We start from the raw sequence: 24,899 nt of genomic DNA on the forward strand, positions 1-24,899 counted from the left end.
TCAAAGAAGCAGTTCAGCATACGTCTGATCATCCATACCTTCAGCCACCTTCCAGAGGATAAACAAGTTTGATTATGAGGGCAAGTTCATTTTTTGAGTCACATTTCTGGAAGGATGGACTGACATGGATGACATACCTGTTTCTTACAGCGTAGGAGATGATGTTGACATTTTGGCTGTCGATGTTACCTAATCCCACAGCATTGTTTCTAGCATATATGCTGAGTATGTATATGTAATTGCCTGTAGGCAGCTACAAGGCTGAATCTTCAGTCAGTTTCCTTCCTCTTCATTACTATATCTGTCCTTCATCGCTTTAATATTCCAAGCTTTTCTTCGTCAAGCGCTCTCTGCTTTCTCAAGTGCGCCTTCATTGAGCTCTCCGTTCTTGGAGTGCCTTCATTGAGCCCTCTGTTTTCTCGAGATTACCAAGAAGCTTGCTCAGCTCCCTAAGAAGAACACTAGCCGCCTCCCGTTTTTTATAAGCCGTGGGTGACCAGCGATCGTTGTGCTGCTAATAGGTGACTGACTGACCTTTTTAAAGGAGATGCCATCAAGCTGGATTGTGGCCCCGAGCCTGACTTACGAACAGGGTGGACCAATCGTGATTGGAAACATTATCAAAGATCCTCTGGCTGCACATAAAGCCCTCATTCGCCACGACCAGGAATCACTTGAGCGTGATTTTCCGCCGATCTCTACCGTGAAACACAGCGAGCGCGAGATGTCGACGGACAATGGTGTGTCTTTTAACACTTGGTCGAAGCCCGCGGAGAGACTGGCTCGAAACTCCAAAGTTCAAGCTAAAGAAGGAGGTTTACACGATCAAGGATATTGAAGTGTCTACTTTCTCCGAAGATCCCCCAGCAGACACAATTTGATGGTTACTAGAGATCCGTCACGTCCGCCGCGCGATGAAGACGAAGAAACTCCCGCTGGTTTACTTGGTTGTCGGAATTATGATTGGAAAAGACATTGCCACCAAGAAAGAATCTAATGCTGAGGTTTCCTTGAGTGGCCATGTCAAACTAATTGCTGATACTGGAGTCGATGCAGGAGCAACTCGGGCTACTCTTGATTCTGTCAAGATTGAAGATGAAATCATATTTGCCTACCAGTTAGTCAAACTTGAAGTGGAGGGGTTTGATAAGGTTATCAAAACCACCGATTTCCACCACCCATCCGCAAGAGTGATTGAGGTTTGAAAGCCCCTGGGCACCAACCTCATTGCCGCTGACCACCTTGTCTTCTGCCTTCTTCTTAAAAGATTATCTTGTTGGGGTTGATTGAAGGCAACGCCTTTTCTTTGTATTTCTATTTGATTTTTGTTGTTCATTACTATTTCTGTGGGCTTAAATCGATGGGAGAGGGACAAAGCTGATACGGGGTCTTAATACTGTTAATCATACGGTAGAGACCATAACCGAATTAATGGCTGTTACACCTTGCTCGAGACGAAATTGGGGATATATCGACTGGTTCTTGGTAGAGGATGGGGGTTATCGATTTGTTAGGCGTTAGAGCTTCGCCAGATGGGGAAGAGAGACAGGCTTCTGGATCAAATACATTTCTCTTTCCAGCAAATTATGCTCCTCCCCAGCAAGTGACGGTCCGTTTCCCAGTTCACGAAGTTTGTAATCCTCTTTGACCATTCCTGCTTGGACCGCGTCGCGTTCAAGACCAGACTTTGCGAATTCTAGCGACGAGCCTGGTATCGTAGCGACTTCGAACTAACTCGCGGTTGGAAGTACTCAGAGCCTCAGACGAAAGACGGAAAGGAGGTATAGCAGCGCTCGGAGGAACAGGAGTATCGAGACAGGTGTCGGAACAAAGATCGCAAGAGGGATCGAGATAGACGTATCGAAGTAGACGTATCGACGGAGGTATCGAGGAATGAACGTTATCGCTGGTTGGAAATGTTCTGTTGTTGTACCAAGTCTGCAGGGGAAAATATTTTTTTTTTTGGGCCGGAGTTGTACAATAGATTGAGGTTGTTATGGGGATGCGTTTAGAAGGGAAGCGACTCTAGAGCACATCTACCAACTGCGCAAAACCAAACCTCTTTATGCTCCTCATAAATCAATGCCAGCTCACCAACATACCATTGTTCAACTTTCTTCCTTTCTTTCGTTCTTCCTTCTTTTTTCAAGTCCTTTTTTTGCCTCGATTAGCCATAGTTTTATTGTTCCTACCTTGACGCCAACGCAATTCGGAACCAATTGCAAGACCAACGCTACTATATCAAATTGAGACGGGTATAAATAACAGTCACCTATTATGAATCACGTCCTTCGTTTGGCTTAACACTGACACGTCTATATTCAAGTCCACCAGCGTCCTTACGCGCCTGTCCGCCCAGTTTCTTGGTCTATCCGTTCTATGACCCTTCTATATTTCCTCCGTCGTCTTCCTATCCGATCACAAGCCAATATGTCTCATTCATCAATAGGTGGGCGCCATGACCGTCCCAAGTACTGCAAGAAGAGGGTAGGAATCACACTAACTCCAACCATCAAAGCAACACCAACACCAGAGCTCGCAGCCACACCGACAGTCTCGAACATTGGCGGGAACCTAGACCAGAGTTTGTTAGCAAGCCACGAATGAAAGCCCTTCTTCCTCCTGTTCCTCGTCGAAGATATCGCAAACGACTTACCAAAACGGTCCAAGGAAGCCCCAGATCTGACGAACGAACGTGATAACAACACCTATGCTAGCGGCTTCCTTGGAATAACAATCCACAGCATATGTGATTAGGATGGTGGTAATAATCTGGTTGCCAGTAGCGCCAAGGGCAATGCCGATAATAGGCGCGATATTCCAATGGCCTTGTTTGGCCTTCTCCGTGCATACGAGGAAAACAATGATACCAACAATGGACAGGGTATACCCCAGGTAGCTGAGCCAAAGCCGGAACTCGGGCTCAGGCTTACTCTGGATCTTCTTCTGGCGCATGTTCATCCACAAATCGGACATGGTGCCGCCTATTTGCTCACCAATGAAGGAACCAATAATCGGGCCTAGGAATTGAAGACCCAATTGTTCCGAATCGAGCTCGAATTTCTCCTGCAGGAGCTGGGGCACCTCGACGGTTGCTAGCACGTTGCTGAGACAGAAGATCATGGCGTATGCAGCGGCCGGAATAATCACGCAGGGGTACGTGACCATCGTGAGGGGTTTCACGAACTCGAACCATGTGAACGGGGTCGGGTCGATCCGTCGGATGTACAGATATTCTCGCTTCCAGCTCGGTTCGTTGAGGTCATCGGAGCTGCCGATGTATCGAGTTTCGGGTCCGAAGAAGAGGTACAGGATGAATTGGCCGCCGTTGATCTAATCAGAATCTTATTAGTTAATGGTCACCGATCGATGAGGAAGTACTGACCATTGCTAAAACCCAGTAGATCCACACATAGCCTGCCCGTTGTGTGACAAACCCGAAGATGAACGGACCGCTCGGGATACCCAATGTAACCAGCAACGTCCAGACACCCATATATTTCGCACGTTCGTTTTTGAAATACGTTTCCATTACAACTGCACTTCCGATGGCTAGAGCATGTCAGCTATTTTTACCCACAACAAACCTCGCGCAATTCTTGTCTTACCGGATGCAGGAGAGATGAAAAAAGCCTGGAGAGCTCTACAGGCAGCCGTGGAGGCATAATCGGTACTTTTCGCACAACCCACATTACAAACAAGACTGCATATCAAGGAGATGAGGAAAATCGGGCGACGGCCATATCGGTTCGACAACGGCTTCCAGAACAATGGCGCACCTCCGAGAATGGCAATCTGGAGGGAGGTCAGGTAACTGGCTTTTTGCACGGTAACCCCATATTCTTCCGAGATACTGTGTCCAGTCAGTATGAACGCACATGCACATACCGTATGGCTCTGTGTGGGGAAGTTCATACATTTTATATGCAGGGATGATACCCGCCGCGGTGAATGTCCCCATCAAAGCATGGAATGCCACCAATATCAGGTTTGCGAATTTCTAGAATTGAATTAGACACCGGTCAGCTAACTGTCTGCACAGAAACATCTCTTTCATGGAGCTCACACCTTCCACCCAGGCCAATTGTACGGATCGGCAGCGTCCATGCTAGGAATCGGTTCGAGTTCTAATGTCCCATGGCGTTCCATGAGATAGTCCCGATGTGCTTTGGAGATGCGCGAGGACACTACATCTGCATATGTGGCGGGACTTCCGGTCTCTGTGCTCTCTACAAAAACTTCATCGCTCTTAACAGGATCCGAAGGCTGCTGCAAATCGTCTTGTCGACGGCCCTGCATCTCCATCGATGCAGTCATCTCCGAAGACTATTCACGCCGTCAAGGTGAGAAAAGAAATATGTACAATAACAACACAATATTCAGACAAAGTTAAAAAAAGTCAACTTTTGGGAGACGTGCAATTAATTCTGAAAAAAAAACAAGTCATCTGGGCCCCTGTCAATCGGGGAGGTTCTGCTTTTAGCTAATCGGGGGATTCCCCGACCCCAGAATCGGAGTGGAGAATGCGGATGCCCCAGACGTCGGATATTATTGCACCGAGTCTAATTTGTCAGTTCCGACCATGCCGTAATCCTGAGTCCACCAATGATACTGCTAGTATCTTGGCGCTGGAGACGCCGGCAATAAAGGCCATGATTATTGCTGGATATTTACCGTGATTGATACCGATGGCTTGTAGCCCTAATCCTGTTGCGGGTAGTCTACGCCAGCGGGTTGGTAGTGGTGGTTGTGTTGAAGTGCCGAGTACTACTGGGATAGGAAGTAGCAACTCCATAATATCTACTCAATAAATTAAATGCTATGAAGACTGCAATATAAACCGCTCTCCCGGCGAAGTATAAATATCGTTAAATCTCGTCGACTTATGAGAATATCACTCCTTATTAGCGTCAGTATTCTCCAGAGAATCAGTTGGATTTTTCTGGTGCACCATGTCCGTCGTTTCTACCGCTTTTGAACGGCCGGCGAATCATGTTCCCTCAGACCATCTCTCGGCCCCGAAAATGGGGTATCCTCTTCGAAAGTTTCAGATACTGGCCCCTAAAATAGATTCTTGGGTGGACAAAGAACCCGGATTCTTGAAGCGCATCACTTACGTCAATCGCATAGATGTAAACGATTGCATAATATTTTGTAGGCACATCGCACATCGCACCATCCGTTTTAGCCTTTGGGAAAACCGAAACCTAGTTCTTGAAGAACTAGCCTTAGCCACAAGGTCTGCATTGCATGTGGTTCTCTGGGAAATTTGATTGGCTTGTTTCCTGAACGTCTTCACGGTTTCGACGAGCCACGTCGGATTCTGCGATGGTTCCCATAACCGATTAACTTGATAAACTCTGGACGCGCGGTAGATAGACCAGGTGTCTTTTCCGAGGCGTTCTAACAACTAAACGCCGAAACCTCGGCACTTGACTGGCGGTCACCCTATCCGTGTCGATGGCTGAAAGGGGGAGATCTGCATAAATGTGTGCGTATAAGGTTTGTACACGATCCGTCGGTCAATGCCCTTAAACTCAGCCTTTGCCAACTGGTACACAAAGACAATCTTTGCGCTGATATGCTCCATCCACTGGACCAATGCCTTGAAATTAGCGTTGGAGGGGTGTGCCGTTATCAGTTGTAGCCATGTGTTTTGGGACGTACATGCCATCTGTAGCTTTCTTTGTCCTTAGGCCTAGGCTCCACGTACAGCGAGCTGGCCCGTCAGCGTGTGTTCCTGTTTTTGAATTCAGCCAGTTTGTTAGTTTACCTTCGATTCATATCTATGGTGAGATATTGACGAGGGAGGGGTATGATGAAAGCAATAGATGAAGGGCGTAGATAGTACGATGATGTACGAAAAAGCTGTACGCAACTTGTATCGTGAAGAGAGAAGAGACTACCCCGTATCCTCTATAAAATTCCGTTTTCCAAGCGTTGGATCAGTGATGTTGTTGTTCAGAAAACATCACGCAACAGAAACCTGACCTCCATGTACCAATATATTGCGTTCTTTCGTGTCAATTGACATATGATCTTTCAACACGACGCACTCATTGGAGGTTATTAAAATAAGGCGTGTATTGTGAATGTCGTTTTCAACTGCTTCCACGGCCCATTGAGACTAAGGCGGTGCGATATCCCCCCCCCCCCCCCCCCAACATTAGTGTACTGGACAACTTCATCAAGCAGATTCAGCATAGCTGAAACATGGTGTTGCCCATTCCTGAGCTCAGGAGTAGTTCTGGCAGCAGGAGATCATTATGATGCAGCTAGTGATTAGCAAGATAAAACACCACAGTTAGGATCTGAGCATGGCAGATCACTGGTTTTCTTCGTAAAAGACTGCCTTAGTTCTGAGGGGACATCCATCTCTGTGACATGATCTGTACGAATTTTATCCAACATTATGCCTGTAGTTGCCACTTCATTCGCTCAATACATCGATGAAATCCACCCATGCATTTAGCCGCGGTTCTATCACTGGCAATGTAATAATGGTACTTCTAGTGCAACGAGAAATAGCTTTCCCACGACGTCGAGGTTTTGGATTGCCGGGAAATGACCCTCATGACTGCCCAACTCCTCTCCCTCAGAGCGAACAGGTAAATGGGGAACCAATGGCGTAATACATGGCCCATCTGGTCCAAGTTCAAGGATATACAGCACTGTCTTGCTGTCCCATGTTGTGTTTATGTGCTTGATGCCATGACAGCACCAGACTGACTTGTTCAATGTGTAGGCAAGAGACACCCTGGTGCTTGCAGTATTGCCATAGAACTCTAGGAGGTCAGATAGTGTAACTACTGGGCCATTCTTGACTTTATAGAAGGTGGCGACATGCTGTGCTTCTGGGCAAAATTCCTGGAACACCAGAATGCAGTCGACTGCATTCCGATATGTTCATGGACGTTTCTGCATCGGCACAAGCTATTGTGGCAATTGGGGGTTTTTGCAGACAGCGTCTCGGGGGTTTGCCTTGACAAGAGCACTGCGGGGCTCTAGCGGTTCTGTTATTATGTTCTCTATTGCTATGGGGCTACGACGCAGTAGAACGTGCCATTAGCCTTCATAAACCCCGACATTCTGTCCGATTGAGTCAGTATTTATCAAGGAAATGGGGCTGTTAAGCCTGGACTCACACGTCGCTGTTGTTTGTGCTGGAAAATAATTCGCTTAGTTCCATAGTCTATAAGCGAAGACAACCTCTCCAGGGACTTTGAAGGTATTTCTGCAAGCAGCTGCTTGTTTATAGGAAATCTAAGCACTGATGCCTATAGCTTGCTTGGTCTTTTGAGAAGACTTCAGCTGGAAGTCTTGTATCTGTAGAAAGTCTTCATTGGCATCCAACTCACGCGCGGTTCTCACTGCAAAAATTACAAAGCAGACAATGCAATCCAGAAACCATCCTCTCGCACATTGCTCCCTTGATGTCAGAGGAGTTGATTGGTTTTTTGAATGTACGCTTGTTTGGGGTCCCGCAGAATCTCTAACTATGCTAGCAACCTGAGAGAACTTGTCTCTTTCCATGAAACGGGACCAAGTAAGTCGTTGGTGCTTGGAGAACATGAATGGCCACAGAGTGTCCGTACCCTTTTGTCCGCCCCCAATGGTGGATCATTCCATGTCGAATCGGCTCTGACGCCATAAAAGTTCTCGCTATTGTAGAGCATAGCGCAAAATTTAGTAGCTATTATTCAACTCTGAAAGTGGTCACGCAGTTGCCTTCTGTGCATGCCGAATCCACTTAATGTCCGGTTGGGAATAAGCTGCATCATCTCTAACATCCCAGTTGTTCAGAGTTGTATGACTCGCGCCGAAGGATGACAAATTTTGCTTGTCTTTGGGTCCTTCATCAAGTTAAAGAAACTCATAGCCAAAAATTATCTCTTCTTCGGCCGTGATTATATTACCTGAATTCCATTCTCTTCCCATCTCATTCTTAGCACCAGGCTCGTTTATCTTGAATTCAGTCTTAGGGACATCTCAATCTGCATTTCCTTTTTTTGCGATGAGGCTCTTGCAGGTCATTATACCCACAATAAGGTAAACTGGCTTGCTTTTGCGAAATCGCTGACCCCTGTTGGCCTTCATTGCGCGGCAGGCCTCGAGAACATATCTTCAGTGTTGTTTTTGCAGACTGTATTTGCAACAGTTTCTGCCACATTGTTGACACTACCCTTCATCTCTGTCTTCATAGAATAGCTGGCTTTGGGTGTTTTGCAGATCGTTAGGCCCTTGGATATCATCACTTCAGTAATTATGTAGATTGGGTTTCAAAGAATCGGAATCGGATGCGGATTCATAAGGGCGTTTTTTTAAAAGTAAGATAATTTGATAGTCTCGGCGGAGTATTCTGAAAGTGCCAATTTCGTCGATATCAAATCGAAGTTGAGAAATTGTCATAATTTCCGATAGTAATCCTCCGTCCCTTGTGTTTATGCGTATGGATGGAAGAGACTGGGGGGGGGATTGGCAAGGGTATCGGCTTCTGGGACATGAATTGCAAGAATGGGTGCCACCGGGTCGGCGGCGAGTACCAGAGCAAAGAATCCAGATATCGGTTTCAGGTTGTAAGTCTCCTCACTCTTATCTCAACTTTTCCGGACAACTTGAAACTCACCAAATTTGCAAATTTTCCCCACAGGTTGAATGTCGGGGTGCTGTCTTTGGTGCTCCCCATCTTGCGAGCTTCGTGTAGAGTGATTAACACTGGGGGAACCCGTTTTCTAGAGAATATGGGTGGATGATGGCAACTTCTGTGTCTGAGGGGTTGATTATGATGTTGCCGATTGTGATTGGGCATCCAGGCCCATAGTGGCGACTGGGACACACAATCCACGCTGCTCCACGAGGCATGACTTCTTGGACTCTTTTGTGCACCTTGGGAAGTACTAGTGATGACGGATATAACGATTACTGTATGCTGCTGCAATCTGATTACCGGTTGTCCTGTACTGGACGAGGTTAGTCGAATGGCAGGGTTCTGACTGAGAAGAGGGGACCAACTCTGCAAAACTAACTGTGGTAGCAAGAGACCCCATCCACTTGATTCGCTAAGTGGAATGTCGAAAAACGCCATCGCTTGATCCGAGAAGACGGGTCAAGCACATGGTGCGACCTTCAAGGTGATTCACGAACTGTCACATTTATTCTGTGTCGTGGGACATTCTAACTTGTCTGTATTAATCAGATAGTGTCAAGGACATGTCTGACTGCGGCCGTCTTCACTGGTGCATTGTAATGTTGTCAGGTCATCCATGACCCGTGTAACCATCTGGGCGACCTCTTGGATTTCGATCTGTGGAGAATGCTCATTTGACAGTCCTTCTTGCACATAACTCAAGCATCGGAAGTCCCAAAACTTTCAGTAAGCGACGGCGATAGGACCAGCGGTATTGGCAAGAAAGTTTGACTTAAAATTGCTCTGTTCAAATGCCCTGATAGAGCGCGCAAAAGAATCGTAAACGGAGTCGTCCCTGGAATTGGCCGCATGTCGTTGACGATACATTGATAGGCGTTGAGTCTATAGCCACTAGGTCATACCATATGGACAGAATGTATAGTAGAGCAGCTTTAACACCATGGACTTGAAGTGTTGATGTTAAACAGGATGAGATGACAATGATGGAAAACGTGAGAAAACTGATAGAAGGCTTGATTCTGTAATGATGAAGAAAAGGAAGAGAGTTGGAGTAGACTGTCTTCTAAGTGAAGAAAGAGGTGTGGCCCCTGCCATACTGTGAATGACAGGCCCAGAGGACCAAGTGACAGCTTATTCAGAGAAAACGGTTTGTATAGTAGCCTATATACAGAGAAGAAGACCTAAGCCGCTAATAATAGTAACAATACCCATCCCGCTAACCAAAACCATAGCATCCATAACCACAGAACTCCATACTTTAATAGCAGAGGCTAAAACCCAAGATCATCCTCATCATTCCACCCCAAATGCTCATAAATCGATTTCTCCGGCGTCACAGGTACCGTGGACGAATCGCCAGGAGCAAGAAAATTCTTCTTAACGGGTGTTTCCTGAATACTGCCTTTCTTTACCGGTGTGCTTAGGACAGCGGTTGGTGGTGCAGCCGCAGTCTCAGGCGCAACTGCAGTAAGGTCTGGAACAGGGGCAGTGGTCTGCGATTTTCTAGGCGGTGTTTCTGTAATGGAGGAATCGAATTGTGGCTGCGCGATTGGGATACGTCGCGATGAGACGGGCGTCGAGGGTGCCATTTCTGTTCGCTGGGTTGAAGAAGGACGATTAGGGACCCGGAAGAGGGTGTTGGATGTATAAGTTGTGCTCTTGGACTTGGACAAACAAGGGGACTCGAATGGCTTGGTCGGACGGCGAGTAGGCGTTTCTTCTATAGCGCCCATGTCTCTGCCAGAAGCTCCTGAGAACGAATTCGGACGGACCGTGGAGCCCGGGACCATTTGCGCATCACTCTCGTCGGGTGGAGGTGAGCGCTCAACCAAATGTCCAGGGAATGACCGCACCATGTTAATGGGAAGCGGGGGTGGTGGGAGTTCGAAAATAGCATCCCTCTTCCGACTCCCCTTGGGCGTAGCCATGACCTGCACGCCTTGCCCTAACGGATTCCGGACGGGGTTCTTCTGCTTGCGCGAGCTGCCACCACCGCCAGGCGTCGTCCTCTTATCCGCATCTTCGGCAATATCTTTGGCGACTAGTTCCCGATTGGGTCGTCGTAAGGCATGAATCGCCGCGTCCAGTTCTTTCTTCTGGTCTGCCAGCAATTGCACCTTTTTCAGCTTCGTTTCGTGCTGTTTGGCTTGTGCGTTGAGGTCCACTTCGCGGTTTTCCACTCGTTTGGCTTTTTGTATACCGCCCCGGACGTTGGCGCTGGTCATTGGTAATAACGGTTCCATGGATTCCCGTCTGCTGTCTGGTTTGGATGGTGCTGTCTTGGATCGCTGAAGTGGGTGTCGTCCTTGAGAGGCGGCTGATTTCTCGTCGGTTAATACACGCTGCAATGAGCGACGGGGTTTCAGATGTTGCAGTTGCTGTTGTTGTAGCTGTCGTTTTGCATCGGACTCGGATTCTCGTCGTGGCGTCTTCTTTGCTTGGGGTTTCGCAGGGGTTGTGGAACTGGAGACGCCAAATTTCCGAGTGACCAGCTTGCATTTATCCGGGAGGCGCGACGCATAGAATGGGACGATAACTTCTGTACAGAAGTCCCGCACAGCATCACTCTCGGCCTTCTTTCCAGAGAGGTGGCTGTTCTCTGCATCCTTAATCGATTCGGGGATTGCCAAATCGTCAAAGCTGACGGCATGCCATATGCACAGGCGATCAAGATGTAGTTCAAGGACCACGTTCAGATCCTGTAACTTCTTGCTCTTGGACTTCTTTGCCGTCTCATCTGGTGGGTTTTCGTCATTTCCACCGTCTTGCTTCTTGGTATCACCAGGGAGAGCCGATTCCAGGGCCATCGTTTCCAGTATAAGAAGTATCTGCAATTGAGTCTCGCGCAGTCGTAGATCAGCCACATGCTTCTTCATCTCCGCTTCTCGCGAGGTCTCAATGGCGACACCATTCTCCGACAAGCTCCTGTCCTTCCACCATTTGCGAATGAGATCCTCTTCATCGGGATACAGCCCATTCTTCCCCAGCTTTTTCTTCTTTCGACTCTTGCGCTTTTTTGGTTGGGTCGTCTCGTCGTCAGAAACACTTAGCATGACGTCGCGGACTGTCGCTGGCATTGTTTCTTTATATTTCAGATCCATCTTCTTCGCGGGGAGTATAGCTTCTCGGTAAAAATTGACCAAATCGACGGGCGTCTTGGAAGAGTCGGGCTCGGTAGATTGGAACGCATTGCGACAACGTGTTTGCGGACCTTTGGCAAAGTATGCCAGAGATGTCTTGGAGATGTAGAGAGCCTGCAGATACTGATCCCTCAAGCCATCCAGTAGCTCTTGTGGTGATTGCAGGTCATCAGCACCCGCGGATACCATTGCTTCGAGCTGTTCTTGAGTGTCATTAATAGCGATACTCGGCATGCGAACACCGGTGCTCGAGCTCCTCTCGAGATTGGGAGCGGTAATCGAAGCGGTTTGGCTCTCCACAGATTCCACAGGCAACACATTATCCTCCTCCTGGTCAAAGAAAGCGACGCAAATATCAATATTCGGTGGTTTCCCAGAAAGCACATCCACATCCACGATAGGCTCCTCAATCCGCGCCACTTCCCACCACTCAACAGTCCCATCTCCGACAGGTGACTCGCACCGCGCCGTCTGCTCATTAGCGACAGCAGCAACACTCCATCCCTTAACCGCAATAAAAATATCCCCCTCCTGAACCCAAGGCCCTAATCGCGAAACCGCATATATCCCCTTCTTCACCCTCTCAACAACATATAAACCACCATCAGCCGTAGATCGCACCGCAAGCACAGAAGGCTCGACTCGTTCGCGCAAATCATTCTCGAGGATAGGGATGTCCGCCACGAACAGACTACCGGATGGAACGGGCCATAGTGTAGACGATGAAGGATCGAGCCAGGAGAGCGGGACTCTGGAGCGGGGGAGGAGGGTGATTGGGTCGAGGACGTAGCGGTCGTCGGATAGTGATGTCGCGGGGGCCTGTGGAAGGGAGTATTGTCAATGGTCGTTTCGGACGAAAGAGATGAACGAGGCTGGGTGTGTATATGGCTTACCCGAATGACGATCGACGAAGCCCCCAGATCCTTAGCGGGAGGATGCCATGTCTTGCGCTTCTTCAGTGGTGGAAGCGCATGCGCATCGGGGAGTGAATTGACGGATTCGAGAACAACGGGGGATTCACGCGAAGCCATGAACGCGTTTAACAAAGTGTATGCATCCTCGTTCTATAAAAAAGCGACGATAAAAACTGCAACGTAAATATATTCAGAATGGCTAGTTTGTACTGGTAGATGTAAAAAGTCCTTGATAGCACTTATCGCTGGCGACGCGGACAAACACGGCTTGGCGTCACGCGTCACCGCCAGAGGGGGTTTCGAGCGCAAGAACAATGCGGAGTATTCGAGACATTGGGTTTATGGGGGGTTTCTAGAAGGAATGGCAATGTACAGAGTCATTTAGGATCAATTGCGAAATGCCGTATTTTTCTGCTGGAGTGCGCTAAGTATCACGATAACGCCGAGTCTACTCCAAGACAGCACGAACATCGCCAAACCATAGAACTAAGCAGAATGTATATATGTATGCTACCATATCAAACATGAGAAAGAAGGTATCAGTACCGACCAGGGTAGTGAAGAAAAATGAACCAGAACAACAGATGACCAGACATCGCTCGTCAACCATCTACCAACGCAACGCTCGCTTCAATTGAACTCAAAGTCGTAATACACATATGCCGTGTACTCTGCTCCGCCGGCTTCGCCGCCTGCCTCGCCCGGGTCGTCCCTCTTGACTCGACCCTTCTTGTCTCGCCCGAAGGCATTGCCGGCCAGGTACGAGTACTTGTCGTCCATGTTCCGTTTTGCCTTGTCTGCTTGCTTCGGGGTTGGTGTCTGTTCCATCGTTAGCAACATAAATCACCTGCAATTGTATTGGTGTACTTACTCGAATGATCGTGGAGACATAATCAAGAGGAAGACCATAGCGGAGTACAGTCTCGACAAACACCCGGAGAACAAGCACATGAATCCAGACCATCACAGCTTCGCTCCATGCTGTCCGTCCCAGACGGAGGGTTTCATTCCAGAGCTTCCGCTCATCGCCGCCAACACGCTCGACTTCCTTCCGCTCCTGCTCCTTTCCACCCTCCACGTACTTGAAGTCTCGTGGAATCCACTTGTTCTCTCTGCACTTGTGGATGAATTCGCCGCTGTGTTTCTTGAAAGTGGTGACCGCGTACAGCGTAAACTCGTCATCAGATGCCACCAGGTTTGCGGAGCGGGGAACAACCATAGACGACACGGTCTCGTATGATTTCAGGAAGTCTTTGACTTGCGTTGCGGGGACCGCGATGAGATGTGTTTCGATAAACTCGGAATCCTGAATGACGCTGCGAGGGTCGACTACGGATGCGAGGGACTTGGTGGAAAGGTTACCTCTGTTGAGCCAAGATGTTAGTGGCCAGGTACCGGAATTAAAAGGGCAAAGAAACGCACGTCTGTTTTCGTTGAAGTGTGGCCAGGTTGTTCTTGACCTGGTTGTATTGGGAGTATTTCGAGCGGATATCATTGTCGATACTGGCAGCTTCCTGGAATCCGTTAATATCTTGGGTACACGGTACACCAGTGACGTATTGAATCCCATATAGTTACCTTCTGTAGCAGATCAATCAATTCCCGAAGAGGCTTATCAGCGCGATACTTCACTTTATTCCACGAGAACGTCCGCAAGTACTGATCGACCGGCTCTAACCCGCGATATTAGCCACACCCTCTCTCACAATCCAAGGCAAAATGACCACATACTGTCATTAACAGCCTTCATCTTATCAATCTGCGCCTCATCGTCCAAGATATTCTTCAACGCATCCCCCACTTTGCTCACGACACCTTGGCAGGCTGACTCGAGCTTTGACAGCTCATCGGCCTGCTGCACCAGAGCATCTAGAGTGCCGATTTTGAATTCGGGGATCGGAAAGGGAGATACTGAGCCGTTATCGGGTGATACCGTTGTGGATATAGCGTCGAGAGCATCGTCGCGATGGTTGGAGGTTGTGATAGACGTGGGGAGCGAGACGAGGAGGTACTTGGTTTTGGACATGGTGGCGATTTAGGAGAGGGATAAATTGAACAACTAGAAGTAATTCACAGGGCCACGCTCAGGAAGGCGGGCATAAAGCAGCAGATGAGAATGGTGTTGATGGTGGTGACGGAGGTAGTCGTCTTGTTGTCTGCATACGGAGAGCTGGGCGGTGCGGGTGGAGGCGGTCGGCGACGTCGATCCATACAAGACAGCTTCACAGTTACTAAAGAACTATTAAAAAAAAAAAAAAAAAGGAACAAATTGGTGCTTGTTTATCGATTTCAAATTGTATTTGCAGGTGAATTCAGGAACAGTGGCAATGTGCACTCTATTATAAACGGCAGATGGCCTCTAAAACATAGCTCTAAAAAAATAGTACAAGAACCGAAAACAATGCAACCCACCTTCTATGCGCCTGGCTATATAGTCTGATCATCCATGTTCGTTCTCGACTCCGCACGTCTAAAGGGTATCACAGGATCGAGGGAAGATGCGGCAAAAGATGAATGGCGTTATGTCACCTTGTAGAGACTGGACATGGCCTGCAAAATAGAGTCAGCGGGAATTATTTCGTATGCGAGAGCTAGGGAGAACATACAACAGCTTGCCTGGGCTCAATGAAGAGCGCCTTGGCCTCCACCAAAACCGCTGGCTCTTGTCCATCCTTGGGCAGGGTCTCAAGGCGGCCCTCCACCCACGCTTTACGACCTTCCACCTTGACCGTCTCCGCCTTCATAATAACGTAGGAGTTGGCCATTGCGGGCAGTCGATAATCAATGTTCAGGTTCGCAGTCACGCCAACCTTGTTCGGGAGAGCGGGGAAACAGCACCGCGCAAGACCCTCATCCAACAAAGTCGCCAAGAGACCACCGTGAACAATACCGGGGTGTCCTGAGAGATCGGAACCGAGATAGAGGAGCGAAGTCATGCTCTTACCATCTTTTTCGCTGAAGATAACCGGTGGCACAACGATCTTGTTCGGTCCCGCGAGGGTCCCGGCAGTGAGATTGCGCGCGCGCATGTACTCGGGAATCTTCAAATGTGGGCGCGACTCTGTAAACTCAGGGTTCTCGCGCAGAGAGACGGAAAGGGGGTGGTTGTGGATGAAATCTTCGATCTCCTGCGAAAGTGCATCGGGAGCGACGAAGCTGGTGAGGGTTTCCTCATCAGAAGGCATGGGGGCGGCCATGATTCGAGAAGTGGTTTGTATAGTCTGATAGAACAAGCCGGCAGTAAAAGCGAAAAATGCGATAGAAGTGAATCCGACGAAACGGCGTAAGCGGGAACGAGGTTGTTGGGGTTGTTGAGGTTGTTGAGGATGCGGCGGGACGGGAACTGTTTCTTTATTAAAGGAGAGTTAGAAAACCATTGACCCTTTGTGAACCAAGGAAAGAGATTTCCAAGACAATGAGTAACCCGGCGACCACATACCAGTTGAATAACGAGATCTAGATCCTCGCAAGTATACAGAACGAGGGAGTGGAAGACGAGGGCGTGCCGTGAGCCTGGTGGCAGTAGTGGGGGACTCCCGAAGCGCGACGGACGATGGGAAGTACCGCATGGCCGCTAGACCGTCAGATATTTTTGGATGGTGGATCCGTGGGCTGAGAAGACAAAAAAAGAGACGAATAAATGGGACACGTAAAAAAGACTGAAAGATGTCTCGGGATCCCCGTCGATTCCCGTGAAATTAATTGGTGAGGATGAAAGAGAGGTTAGGGCAGGATGGCGGTGAGTAATTATTACAGCATTTTATTGGTTTTTATATCCGCGGCAGAAAAATAACCTCGGCTTATCGGTGATTATTAACCTAGTTTCGCTTGGACGGAGACCGGTCAAAGATCCAATTTTCGACCCTATCCCCGATGATACGCCGTCGACAACATATACTCTATGATCGATTCCTGTCGCTTTATGTATGAAGCAGAAATCTCGACTACGGCAGAATATCTGTATCAACTTGCACATAGACAAGTTGATTGCATGTACCGCTTTACTCACCGCCTGCATATATAGTGACGCTAATGGCTAGAGATAGTGCGCAGTAAAGACCCATAGGCGGTCATGCACGGCAGTACGTCTACATCTCAACTCGAGTTGAAGAGTTCGTTCGGAGGATTCGGGCACAATGGCCCTATATGAAGTGCAAATATGCGAGCCTCATGATATATCACAGTTGGAACCATCATGCAGCATTCTGCAGACACGAAGCATAGTACTAGTTCTCAGATCTGCAAATTGCCGATTTATGTCATGACGGTAGTTTTTTCCGGCCAGTTAAATGTCGACTTCTCTAACAAATCCTTCCGCTCAGGGCTCGACATCTCCAGTCATGTAATTTTATTCAATTCACCCATATGTTCTCTATGAACATGTCAAATTTTACCTACTGGCAAGAGCGAGCAGCGAGATTTGACCCGGATGGAACAGCAAAGCTCCCGACTACTTGCTCCTGCTCCAGCCAAACCTTCGCCAGCCCCCTCAAAGGGCCCTATGAAGAGGGCGGCAATGTGTCCAAACCTTGCATGCTCGATTACAGTATTGGGACAAGGGACTAATAGCCTACTTGGGAGAAGAGAGCAGCGATGTCCCTCACGTTTTGGCTTTACAGCAAGTTCTGGCAATCACCCCCAGTGACTCGGTTTGGTAATAATAGGAATTGCTTTTAACAAGGTTTCCAGTATGTATTATTGTGCGATCGTCACCACCATATTCGGATTCGTCTAAAAGAAAGCCAAAGAACATGAACTACCCCAGGAAAAGTACCAGGACGCCCTCAACTTGAGACTTGCCTTAGCTCGCAAGACCGCGCAGTTAGAAGGAACCTGCCGTGCATCACGGGGCATTGACCGTGCCCAGCCGGAAACGTCCAATGGATAACCGTCGCCCTGTCCACGCTTCTGGAGAATCTCTACGACAAAGACAATTTCGAAGCGTTTATCAGTCTCTATTGCCTCAAAGGCCATTTCCCGACGCCAGGTGCTTGGAAAGGCAATGCTTCGCTCGATTCACCATACCGCCCGGAAATTGGATATCACGCTGCCTGCTGAAACCAGTGCACTCTTTTCTGAATTAGACAATCATTGCACTTCTTTGAGGGGCGCAGAGTCGGTTAATAGTCTATACTCGAACTTAGTCACAATTCATGGATTTGATAGGAATGATGAAGCGGAGACTGATAGGTCTTTGGAGAGCATATTTCCGAACAAGACTTCTGCTGAGGGGTAATCTCGTATTATTCTCATATCTAGCAGAAGGACAAGAGGTGGATTTTGGAAGACTCATCCGTGTGAAATAGTCTCGTTGGAGATGATTTGAAGCAGGCTGGGTGTATTCAGTAAGTGGTGCACCAACAGCTATCTTATTTCATTTATTTGTATCTTAATCATAATGCATTCTCTTCACATGTATCCCCGGACACGTCTTGCCGTTTCCTTGGACTCGATTTGATATCCTGCGCCACGGCAAACGGTACTCATTAGACAGCCTTCAAAGAAATTGCCTCAACAAGACAGAAAAAGCAAAACAACCATGGATCTCGCCGCCACATTAAATAGTGCGTGACGGTGCTACGGAAATGTGCATATATCAAGTCGTACAAATATAAACCGCAAGCTCCAGATACCAATCAGTCCACGGAACAAAAACCTCCCCTGCAGTGATCAACAGAGCTTCTTAAGAAACATGTGCCGGGAGCCCGCATTCCAGGGCTAACGCGGGTACACACATGAGGGGTGTCATTAAATATCCTATCCCTGGATTACAAGTACTCGTGGCAGGGGAAGGGATGCGCTCATTGGTATGTAGCTACTCGATAGTATTCTTCAGGCTTTCTTTACCCCTCGCTACTTGTGAATAGGAGGATTTTTGCAGTTGCTTGTGATGATGGCTCCTCGTTCGCTTTTGTCGTGTTTTTCTCTGGGCATCGTTGGATTGCTGGCAATTGGTGCCAACGGTGAGGATACTTTGGATTATGATGTGTTGGAGTATATAAACCCGCTTATTGGAAGTGCCGGAGGAGGCAATGTCTTCGCCGGCGCGTCAATGCCTTACGGCATGGCCAAAGCCGTCGCCGACACGGACTCCCCGACTAACCAGGGGGGATTCGCATACGATGGCAGCAACATCACCGGTTTCTCGGGCTTACACGACTCAGGCACCGGAGGATCCCCATCGCTCGGAAACTTCCCTCTATTCCCATACGTGAAGTGCGATAACGACGACGTCAATGGCTGCGTCTATCCCAAGAAAGAGCGCAAGATCGGCTACGATCCTAATTCCGTGACTGCGAGTCCTGGGTATTTTGGATTAACGATGAATTCGGGGATTATGGTGGACATGACTGCATCCCATCATACATCACTTTTTCGTTTCCGCTTCCCGAGCGAGAGTGACGCGAGTCCGTTGATCTTGCTAGATTTAACGGATTTGTCGGATAGCAGGCAGGATAACGGGACTATCTCTGTTGATCCATCTACAGGCCGTATAACAGGCCATGCGCGTTTTCTGCCGAGCTTTGGAAGCGGTTCTTATGTTCCTTACTTCTGCGCGGACTTTCAGAGCGAGGCAGGGTTACGGGATAATGGGATTTTCGTCAACTCTCGCGCTAGCACGGATGTCAAGGATCTCAACATTTCTCGCAGCATAAATGGATATCCACTTCCGGTATGCCACCTGCTAATACCAACATATCTCATCTAACTCCACCAGGGCGGCGCATTCGTCAGATTCAACTACACACCCGACCAAACCATCCAAGCCCGCGTCGGTACCAGCTTCATCAGCAGCGAACAAGCATGCAGAAGTGCTGAGGCCGAAATCTCAGGTTTCAACTTCCCAGGAACACATTCGGTCGCTTTGGGCATGTGGACGGAGAAGATGGCTCCTATTAGAGCATCGAGGAAGGGAGTGAACTCGTCTCTTTTGACGAACTTTTATAGTGGAATTTATCGTACTATGATTAATCCGCAGGATTATACTGGGGAGAATCCGCTGTGGGAGAGTTCGGAGCCGTATTTTGATTCGTTTTATTGGTATGCTGTCCTTTTACATTTGCGTGTTATGATACTGATGTTTACAGCTTATGGGACTCATTCCGCTCTCAACTACCTTTCCTGACCATCTTCGACCCCAAATCCGTAACACGCATAATCCGCTCACTAATCGACACCCAAAAACACCTAGGCTGGCTCCCAGACTGCCGCATGTCTCTGTGCAGAGGTACATCCACCCCCCCCTTCCTCTTGTATACTCCCAACTAACAAACCAGGCTACACCCAAGGCGGCTCCAACGCCGACATCGTCCTCGCAGACGCCTACATCAAAAACCTAACCGACAACATTGACTGGGCCGCCGGCTACACCGCGGTAAAAAAGAACGCCGAACAAGAACCCTTCGACTGGTCCGCGCAAGGCCGCGGCGGGCTTGACAGCTGGAAAACCCTACACTACATCCCCGTCGAAGACTTTGATTATGTTGGCTTCGGGCCGATGACGAGGAGTGTTTCAAGGACGTTGGAGTATGCGTATAATGATTTTGCGGTTGCGCAGATTGCGCGGGGGATGGGGGAGGTGGGCGATGCGGAGGTGTTTGAGGAGAGGGCTGGGTATTGGAGGAATTTGTTCCGGGAGGATCAGGGGTCATTGATTAATGGGGAGGATACGGGGTTTAGGGGGTTTTTTCAGCCGAGGTTTTTGAATGGGAGTTGGGGGTATCAGGTGAGTCTTCTTATCCAGGATCTAAGGAGAGAGAGGTTCTAATATGACAGGACCCGATAACCTGCTCAAGCATCGACACCAGCGGCCGCGCATGCTCGCTCCAAAACAATGCCGCAGAGACCTTCGAAGACAGTATCTGGGAATACCAATTGTACCTCCCCCCTTCACCCATCACCTCAACCAAACATACCCTAACAAGAGAACAGCTTCGTCCCCCACCAAATGCACACCCTAATAACCCACCTCGGCGGCCCTACCCCCTTCATAACCCGCCTCGACTACCTGCACAACAACCACATAACAACCATCGGCAACGAACCCTCCTTCCTAACAGTCTTCCAATACCACTACGCCGGCCGCCCCGCGAAATCCACCGCACGAGCACACAGCTACATCCCCTCCCATTTCGCCCCCACAATCAATGGATTACCCGGTAACGATGATAGTGGTGCAATGGGGTCGTTTGTGGCGATGGCGATGATGGGGCTTTTTCCGAATCCAGGACAGGATGTTTATTTGATTTCTGCGCCGTTTTTCGAGGTGGTGGAGGTCACCTCGCCTCTGACTGGAAAGACCGCGAGGGTGAAAACTGTGGGTTTTGATGGGAGCTATGAGAGGGTGTTTGTGCAGGAGGCGTTTTTGGATGGGGAGAGGTATGCGAGGAATTGGGTGGGGCATGATTTTTTTACACAGGGGCGGGAATTGGTGCTTGTTCTTGGGGAGGGGGAGAGTGAGTGGGGGACTGGGGAGGGGGATGTGCCGCCTTCGTTGGGTTAGTGGTTTGCTACTTACTGGTGTTAGGGCTGGTATATGTGAACAGTCTATTCATATTCATATTCTAGGTTATGTTGAACAAACCTAAATAATAAAGACAACGCTTTTACAAACGGAAGGGGTTGAAACCACGCCAAACATTATATACATCATAACAAAAAGAAACTAAGCCCTAAAACAGGGACAACGGCTACGGGCGATAAAACTTCGTCTCAACCCACGGCATCCCCACAACATTAGCCTTGCGCACCTTATTCCTAACCAACACACCAACCTCTGTCCCCTTCTTATTCATCCCCTGCTTCACATACCCCATGGCAATATTCAGCCCCCCAAGCGACGGGCTCGGCAAACCAGACGTAATAACACCAATCTGCGTGCGCGACTCATCGTTCAAATCAACAATGATCGCTCCCTCGCGCGCAGGAGAGCCCTTTTCCACGGTGAACCCGACACGGCGCTGGGAGAGTGTTTTCGCGGGCGATGCGATCTGTGGCAGGATTACCGAGGAGCCGTTGAAGTTGGTGTTGCCGGTGGAGGGGTCGCGGCGGTCTTTGCCGACGACCCAGCCGAGAGATGCGCCAGGGGGTGTTTGGGCGGTGGTGATGTCGGAGCCGTAGAGGCACATTCCTGCTTCGAGGCGGAGGGAGTCACGGGCTGCGAGACCGGCGAGACGGACTTGGTCTGGGTTTGCGAGGAAAAGGTCGACGACTTGTTGGGGGAGGGTAGGGGTAGTTGTGGGGATGGAGATTTCGAAGCCGTCCTCGCCGGTGTAGCCTGTGCGGGAGATGAGGAGGGGTTCTGCGGTGCGCGAGCCGTCAGGGAGAGTGAGGTAGAGGGTGCGGGAGCTGCCGAAACCCAGGGTGGTGAGGTCGGCTTCAGCGCCGGAGCCGTGAATGAGGGGCTGGAGCACGGAGGCAGCCAAGGGACCCTGGAGAGCAACAAGGGCGTTGTCAATGATCTCCCATTTGATGCTGTCTGCGCCGTTGGCGCTACGGTAGGCTTCGATCTCGGTCTGCAAAAAAGCGAGATCCTCCTGGCGACGGCCGGCGTTGGTGACAAAGTAAAAGCTGTCTTCGCCCTGGCGGGTAATCACGCAGTCATCAATGATACCACCAGTTCCATCCTCCAGAAGACAAGACAGAGTAGATTGATTGGCGCGGAGCTTATCAAGCGACGAGGGCGTCACTTTCATCAGAAGCTCCATTGCCCCGGGTCCGCTTAGACGGTGCTGAACCCTGTTCAAGTTAGCATCATTCCTTTAACTCTCTCTCTCTCTCTCTCTCTCTCTCTCCCTGCACAGGAAACATACATATGGCTAACATCAAACAAACTCGCCTTCTCCCTCGTCCAGTTATGACTCTCAACATGACTCAAATCCGAATACTGCAAAGGCATCGCGAACCCCGCAAAAGGAACCATCCGCGCACCATGCGCAACATGCAAATCATACAACTGCGTCTTCCCCGCTGCCTCCGACGACGCAAAGCGCGCCTGCAACTGAGGGAGCGCAGGCCCGAATCTAGCTACCGGGCGTCTAGTGGCGGGAGAGCGGAGGCGGAGGGCTTGTCGCGAGCCATTGGAGACGACAGGAGCGGCTTGGGAGGTCAGAGATCTTGCGCTCAAAAGGCTGATGCCTCTTCGCAATGGCTGGAAGGTCGACATTATGGACTAATGTGTGATATGGCAAGGAATTGTAAGAAAATGGGAAAGTCGCACCGGAGGACGAGAGAAAACAGTCGGCGAGATAACGGAAAAGTCACGTGGAGATAGGGCATCCCCGCGGAATGACGCAATGTCCGACAGCGGTATCAAGAGAATCGGAATACGTTGAGCTTATCTACGGATTGAGCATTTTTTACTCGACTGGGAAGGAATCTCCATCCTAGAGGTTCAAAGATATGGTACTCCGCCGGGCTCATGGCCGACTCTTCCCGCGGTGAATCGACTAACTTTTGCAATATTAAAAAGAAGAAATCCCACCCAATTACCCGGCATTATCAATCTAGAACGCCTTCACGCCATTACGACCCCCCAGGGACCTTCTCGAACGTAGATCCCTTAAATGAAATGATCGAACAATTACAGAGAGCATTGTAGTCTAGAGACCATTGTTGGCGCAGGAGAAGGGGCTTCCCACGGTTCCAGCCCGATAGTTGAGAATGACACTCATAACAGAGGCCTGCAGATATCTTGTTAGTTATAAGTAAAGCGGGAGGGAAGAGACAGAAACTTACGTAGGTTCCTGGACCTAAGAAGAAAAGACCCACGCCAATGAGTCCAACATTCAGAAGGAAGCCCAGCCAGCCGCGGATGCCACGATTCTTATAGAAGCCCGGTCCATAGTCTTCCCGCCTCATCCGGAGATAAGCCACACCCCAGAAGATGAATCCAAAGAAGGAATCGAACAGGGAGCTCATGATGGAGAGCAAGTCGTTGAAGAAGGGAATGACCGAGGCAATGATGAAGGCCAGGACCCAGAGCACTGCGAGAATGGCACCCCAGGAGACCCATCCGACCACCGTATGGTTACCCTTGTGACGGGTGTTTTCAAAGATACGGAAGAAGATGAAACGAGCAGAAACGGAGGCGTAGAGAACGCCAAGGAAGATCAAGGTCGGGACCATGAACGAGAATGACACTTTCTTGAGCACCTCGTCACCGATTGATCCGAAGGCAGGCGTTGTCATGTACTGGTTGCCGGTGTAGACGTAGACAACCGCGCCAACCACACTGAAAACGATGATCTCTGCGACGGTCACGGCTGTCACGGACTTCCAGAAGTCCCTGGGCTCCTTCATTTCGGCAATGAAACTGGGAAGCGTGATCTGGCCGATGAACGTGTAGCTGATGTTCAGGAAGGCATTGACGGCAGACACAAAAGTCGTTCCGGCGACGGGGAGGGCCGTATAAACCGGGTCGCCCTTGGCGGGAGTGTAGCCTGCCGGATGCGATTCGATGCCGACGAAAATCATGGCCAGCAGAACCGAGATGAACGTGAAAAGCGCGGAGAACGTGGCGACCTTGGATAGGGTGTCGAATGTTCGCGGAAGCGAACAGATCCACGAAACGATGGCGGTAACCACGGAGAAGACAATGGTGCAAGTGCCATGGTTGCTTACGGTGTTGAGCCACTCCGCACCGACCAAGATGTGCACGCCCTGCATGATGTTAGATATGAATTGCAAATGAAAATGAAAGCAAAGACAGTACCTGAATAAAAGTATTGTTCAACAAAAACATCACCGCAGTCAAGTACCAGACAGTCCTAGAGTCCCAGAACAAGTACTGGCCAATGTCGCACACGTCCCTAACTTCGGGATGTCGCAAACAGAACCGCCTGCGGGAGTTAGCTCATTCTAGAATACCCCAATGCGCGCGCGCTGTCCAACATAAACCATAAACTTACCAAATAGTGAGCGAAGTATAAAGCACGACCGCCGCAATAAACACCGTCAGAATCAACCCCGGCACCAATCCCAGAATGGAATACGACCAAGGAAACGACATGATCGCCAAACAGATGTACTCAGAGAACAGCAGCGCGGCCGTCTTCTGCCAACTACAAGTGCGATACTTGATGGCATTTTCCGACTCCAGCTCGATCTGCCGCATAAGTTCTTCCTCCGTATCCGAGTGTCCACCACCAACACGATGTTCCGCATTGGCCGGATCGTAGTCCTTCAGCTTGGCAGGGT

The 24,899-nt window shown here is 49.4% G+C and overlaps 8 protein-coding genes across 8 annotated transcripts; 2 read left to right on the forward strand and 6 right to left on the reverse strand.

The window, feature by feature from the left end:
* Positions 1–547: 547 nt before the first annotated feature.
* Positions 548–1,205, forward strand: ASPGLDRAFT_26452 (uncharacterized protein; the record flags this gene model as incomplete). Its single annotated transcript, XM_022543564.1, has 2 exons — positions 548–740; positions 892–1,205. 2 exons carry the CDS (start codon positions 548–550, stop codon positions 1,203–1,205), a joined length of 507 nt encoding a protein of 168 aa, XP_022400262.1.
* A 1,078-nt stretch (positions 1,206–2,283) lies between these two features.
* Positions 2,284–4,356, reverse strand: ASPGLDRAFT_58647 (uncharacterized protein). Its single transcript, XM_022548332.1, has 6 exons — positions 4,069–4,356; positions 3,918–4,000; positions 3,609–3,853; positions 3,386–3,552; positions 2,657–3,333; positions 2,284–2,574 (listed from the first exon to the last, which is right to left on the reverse strand). The coding sequence occupies exons 1-6, from the start codon at positions 4,315–4,317 to the stop codon at positions 2,436–2,438; spliced, it is 1,560 nt and encodes a 519-aa protein (XP_022400263.1). The 5' UTR covers positions 4,318–4,356; the 3' UTR covers positions 2,284–2,435.
* Positions 4,357–9,775: 5,419 nt separating this feature from the next.
* ASPGLDRAFT_82891 (uncharacterized protein) lies at positions 9,776–12,881 on the reverse strand. The gene is made up of 2 exons (XM_022550191.1): positions 12,681–12,881; positions 9,776–12,606 (listed from the first exon to the last, which is right to left on the reverse strand). Exons 1-2 carry the CDS (start codon positions 12,816–12,818, stop codon positions 9,919–9,921), a joined length of 2,826 nt encoding a protein of 941 aa, XP_022400264.1. The 5' UTR covers positions 12,819–12,881; the 3' UTR covers positions 9,776–9,918.
* A 196-nt stretch (positions 12,882–13,077) lies between these two features.
* On the reverse strand, positions 13,078–14,880 carry ASPGLDRAFT_48122 (H(+)-transporting V1 sector ATPase subunit C). The gene is made up of 5 exons (XM_022546831.1): positions 14,433–14,880; positions 14,280–14,374; positions 14,124–14,215; positions 13,573–14,065; positions 13,078–13,520 (listed from the first exon to the last, which is right to left on the reverse strand). Exons 1-5 carry the CDS (start codon positions 14,725–14,727, stop codon positions 13,332–13,334), a joined length of 1,164 nt encoding a protein of 387 aa, XP_022400265.1. The 5' UTR covers positions 14,728–14,880; the 3' UTR covers positions 13,078–13,331.
* Positions 14,881–15,292: 412 nt separating this feature from the next.
* Positions 15,293–16,270, reverse strand: ASPGLDRAFT_26457 (PaaI family thioesterase; the record flags this gene model as incomplete). The annotated part of the gene is made up of 2 exons (XM_022543565.1): positions 15,293–16,050; positions 16,141–16,270. 2 exons carry the CDS (start codon positions 16,268–16,270, stop codon positions 15,293–15,295), a joined length of 888 nt encoding a protein of 295 aa, XP_022400266.1.
* A 2,324-nt stretch (positions 16,271–18,594) lies between these two features.
* ASPGLDRAFT_67168 (glycoside hydrolase family 92 protein) lies at positions 18,595–21,204 on the forward strand (the record flags this gene model as incomplete). Its single annotated transcript, XM_022549099.1, has 6 exons — positions 18,595–19,374; positions 19,420–19,742; positions 19,790–19,929; positions 19,979–20,427; positions 20,478–20,578; positions 20,634–21,204. The coding sequence occupies 6 exons, from the start codon at positions 18,595–18,597 to the stop codon at positions 21,202–21,204; spliced, it is 2,364 nt and encodes a 787-aa protein (XP_022400267.1).
* A 187-nt stretch (positions 21,205–21,391) lies between these two features.
* On the reverse strand, positions 21,392–22,866 carry ASPGLDRAFT_128082 (glycine decarboxylase subunit T; the record flags this gene model as incomplete). Its single annotated transcript, XM_022540766.1, has 2 exons — positions 21,392–22,439; positions 22,514–22,866. The coding sequence occupies 2 exons, from the start codon at positions 22,864–22,866 to the stop codon at positions 21,392–21,394; spliced, it is 1,401 nt and encodes a 466-aa protein (XP_022400268.1).
* Positions 22,867–23,302: 436 nt separating this feature from the next.
* On the reverse strand, positions 23,303–24,816 carry ASPGLDRAFT_67170 (putative neutral amino acid permease; the record flags this gene model as incomplete). The annotated part of the gene is made up of 4 exons (XM_022549100.1): positions 23,303–23,383; positions 23,439–24,362; positions 24,415–24,541; positions 24,611–24,816. 4 exons carry the CDS (start codon positions 24,814–24,816, stop codon positions 23,303–23,305), a joined length of 1,338 nt encoding a protein of 445 aa, XP_022400269.1.
* Positions 24,817–24,899: the final 83 nt, after the last annotated feature.

This window comes from Aspergillus glaucus (assembly GCF_001890805.1).
Source record: "Aspergillus glaucus CBS 516.65 unplaced genomic scaffold ASPGLscaffold_12, whole genome shotgun sequence".
Lineage (NCBI taxonomy): Eukaryota > Fungi > Ascomycota > Eurotiomycetes > Eurotiales > Aspergillaceae > Aspergillus > Aspergillus glaucus.

Excerpts from the sequence above, each read along its gene's own strand:
- ASPGLDRAFT_48122 (XM_022546831.1), bottom strand. The coding sequence starts at position 14,727 with ATGTCCAAAACCAAGTACCTCCTCGTCTCGCTCCCCACGTCTATCACA. Across the intron at positions 14,375-14,432 it reads GATGAAGGCTGTTAATGACA|AGCCGGTCGATCAGTACTTG; the intron begins GTATGTGGTCAT and ends ATCGCGGGTTAG. Across the intron at positions 14,066-14,123 it reads ACACTTCAACGAAAACAGAC|AGGTAACCTTTCCACCAAGT; the intron begins GTGCGTTTCTTT and ends TTGGCTCAACAG.
- ASPGLDRAFT_82891 (XM_022550191.1), bottom strand. The coding sequence starts at position 12,818 with ATGGCTTCGCGTGAATCCCCCGTTGTTCTCGAATCCGTCAATTCACTC. Across the intron at positions 12,607-12,680 it reads CTTCGTCGATCGTCATTCGG|GCCCCCGCGACATCACTATC; the intron begins GTAAGCCATATA and ends TCCCTTCCACAG.
- ASPGLDRAFT_58647 (XM_022548332.1), bottom strand. The coding sequence starts at position 4,317 with ATGACTGCATCGATGGAGATGCAGGGCCGTCGACAAGACGATTTGCAG. Across the intron at positions 3,334-3,385 it reads TCTACTGGGTTTTAGCAATG|ATCAACGGCGGCCAATTCAT; the intron begins GTCAGTACTTCC and ends GATTCTGATTAG. Across the intron at positions 2,575-2,656 it reads GGCTTCCTTGGACCGTTTTG|GTTCCCGCCAATGTTCGAGA; the intron begins GTAAGTCGTTTG and ends ACTCTGGTCTAG.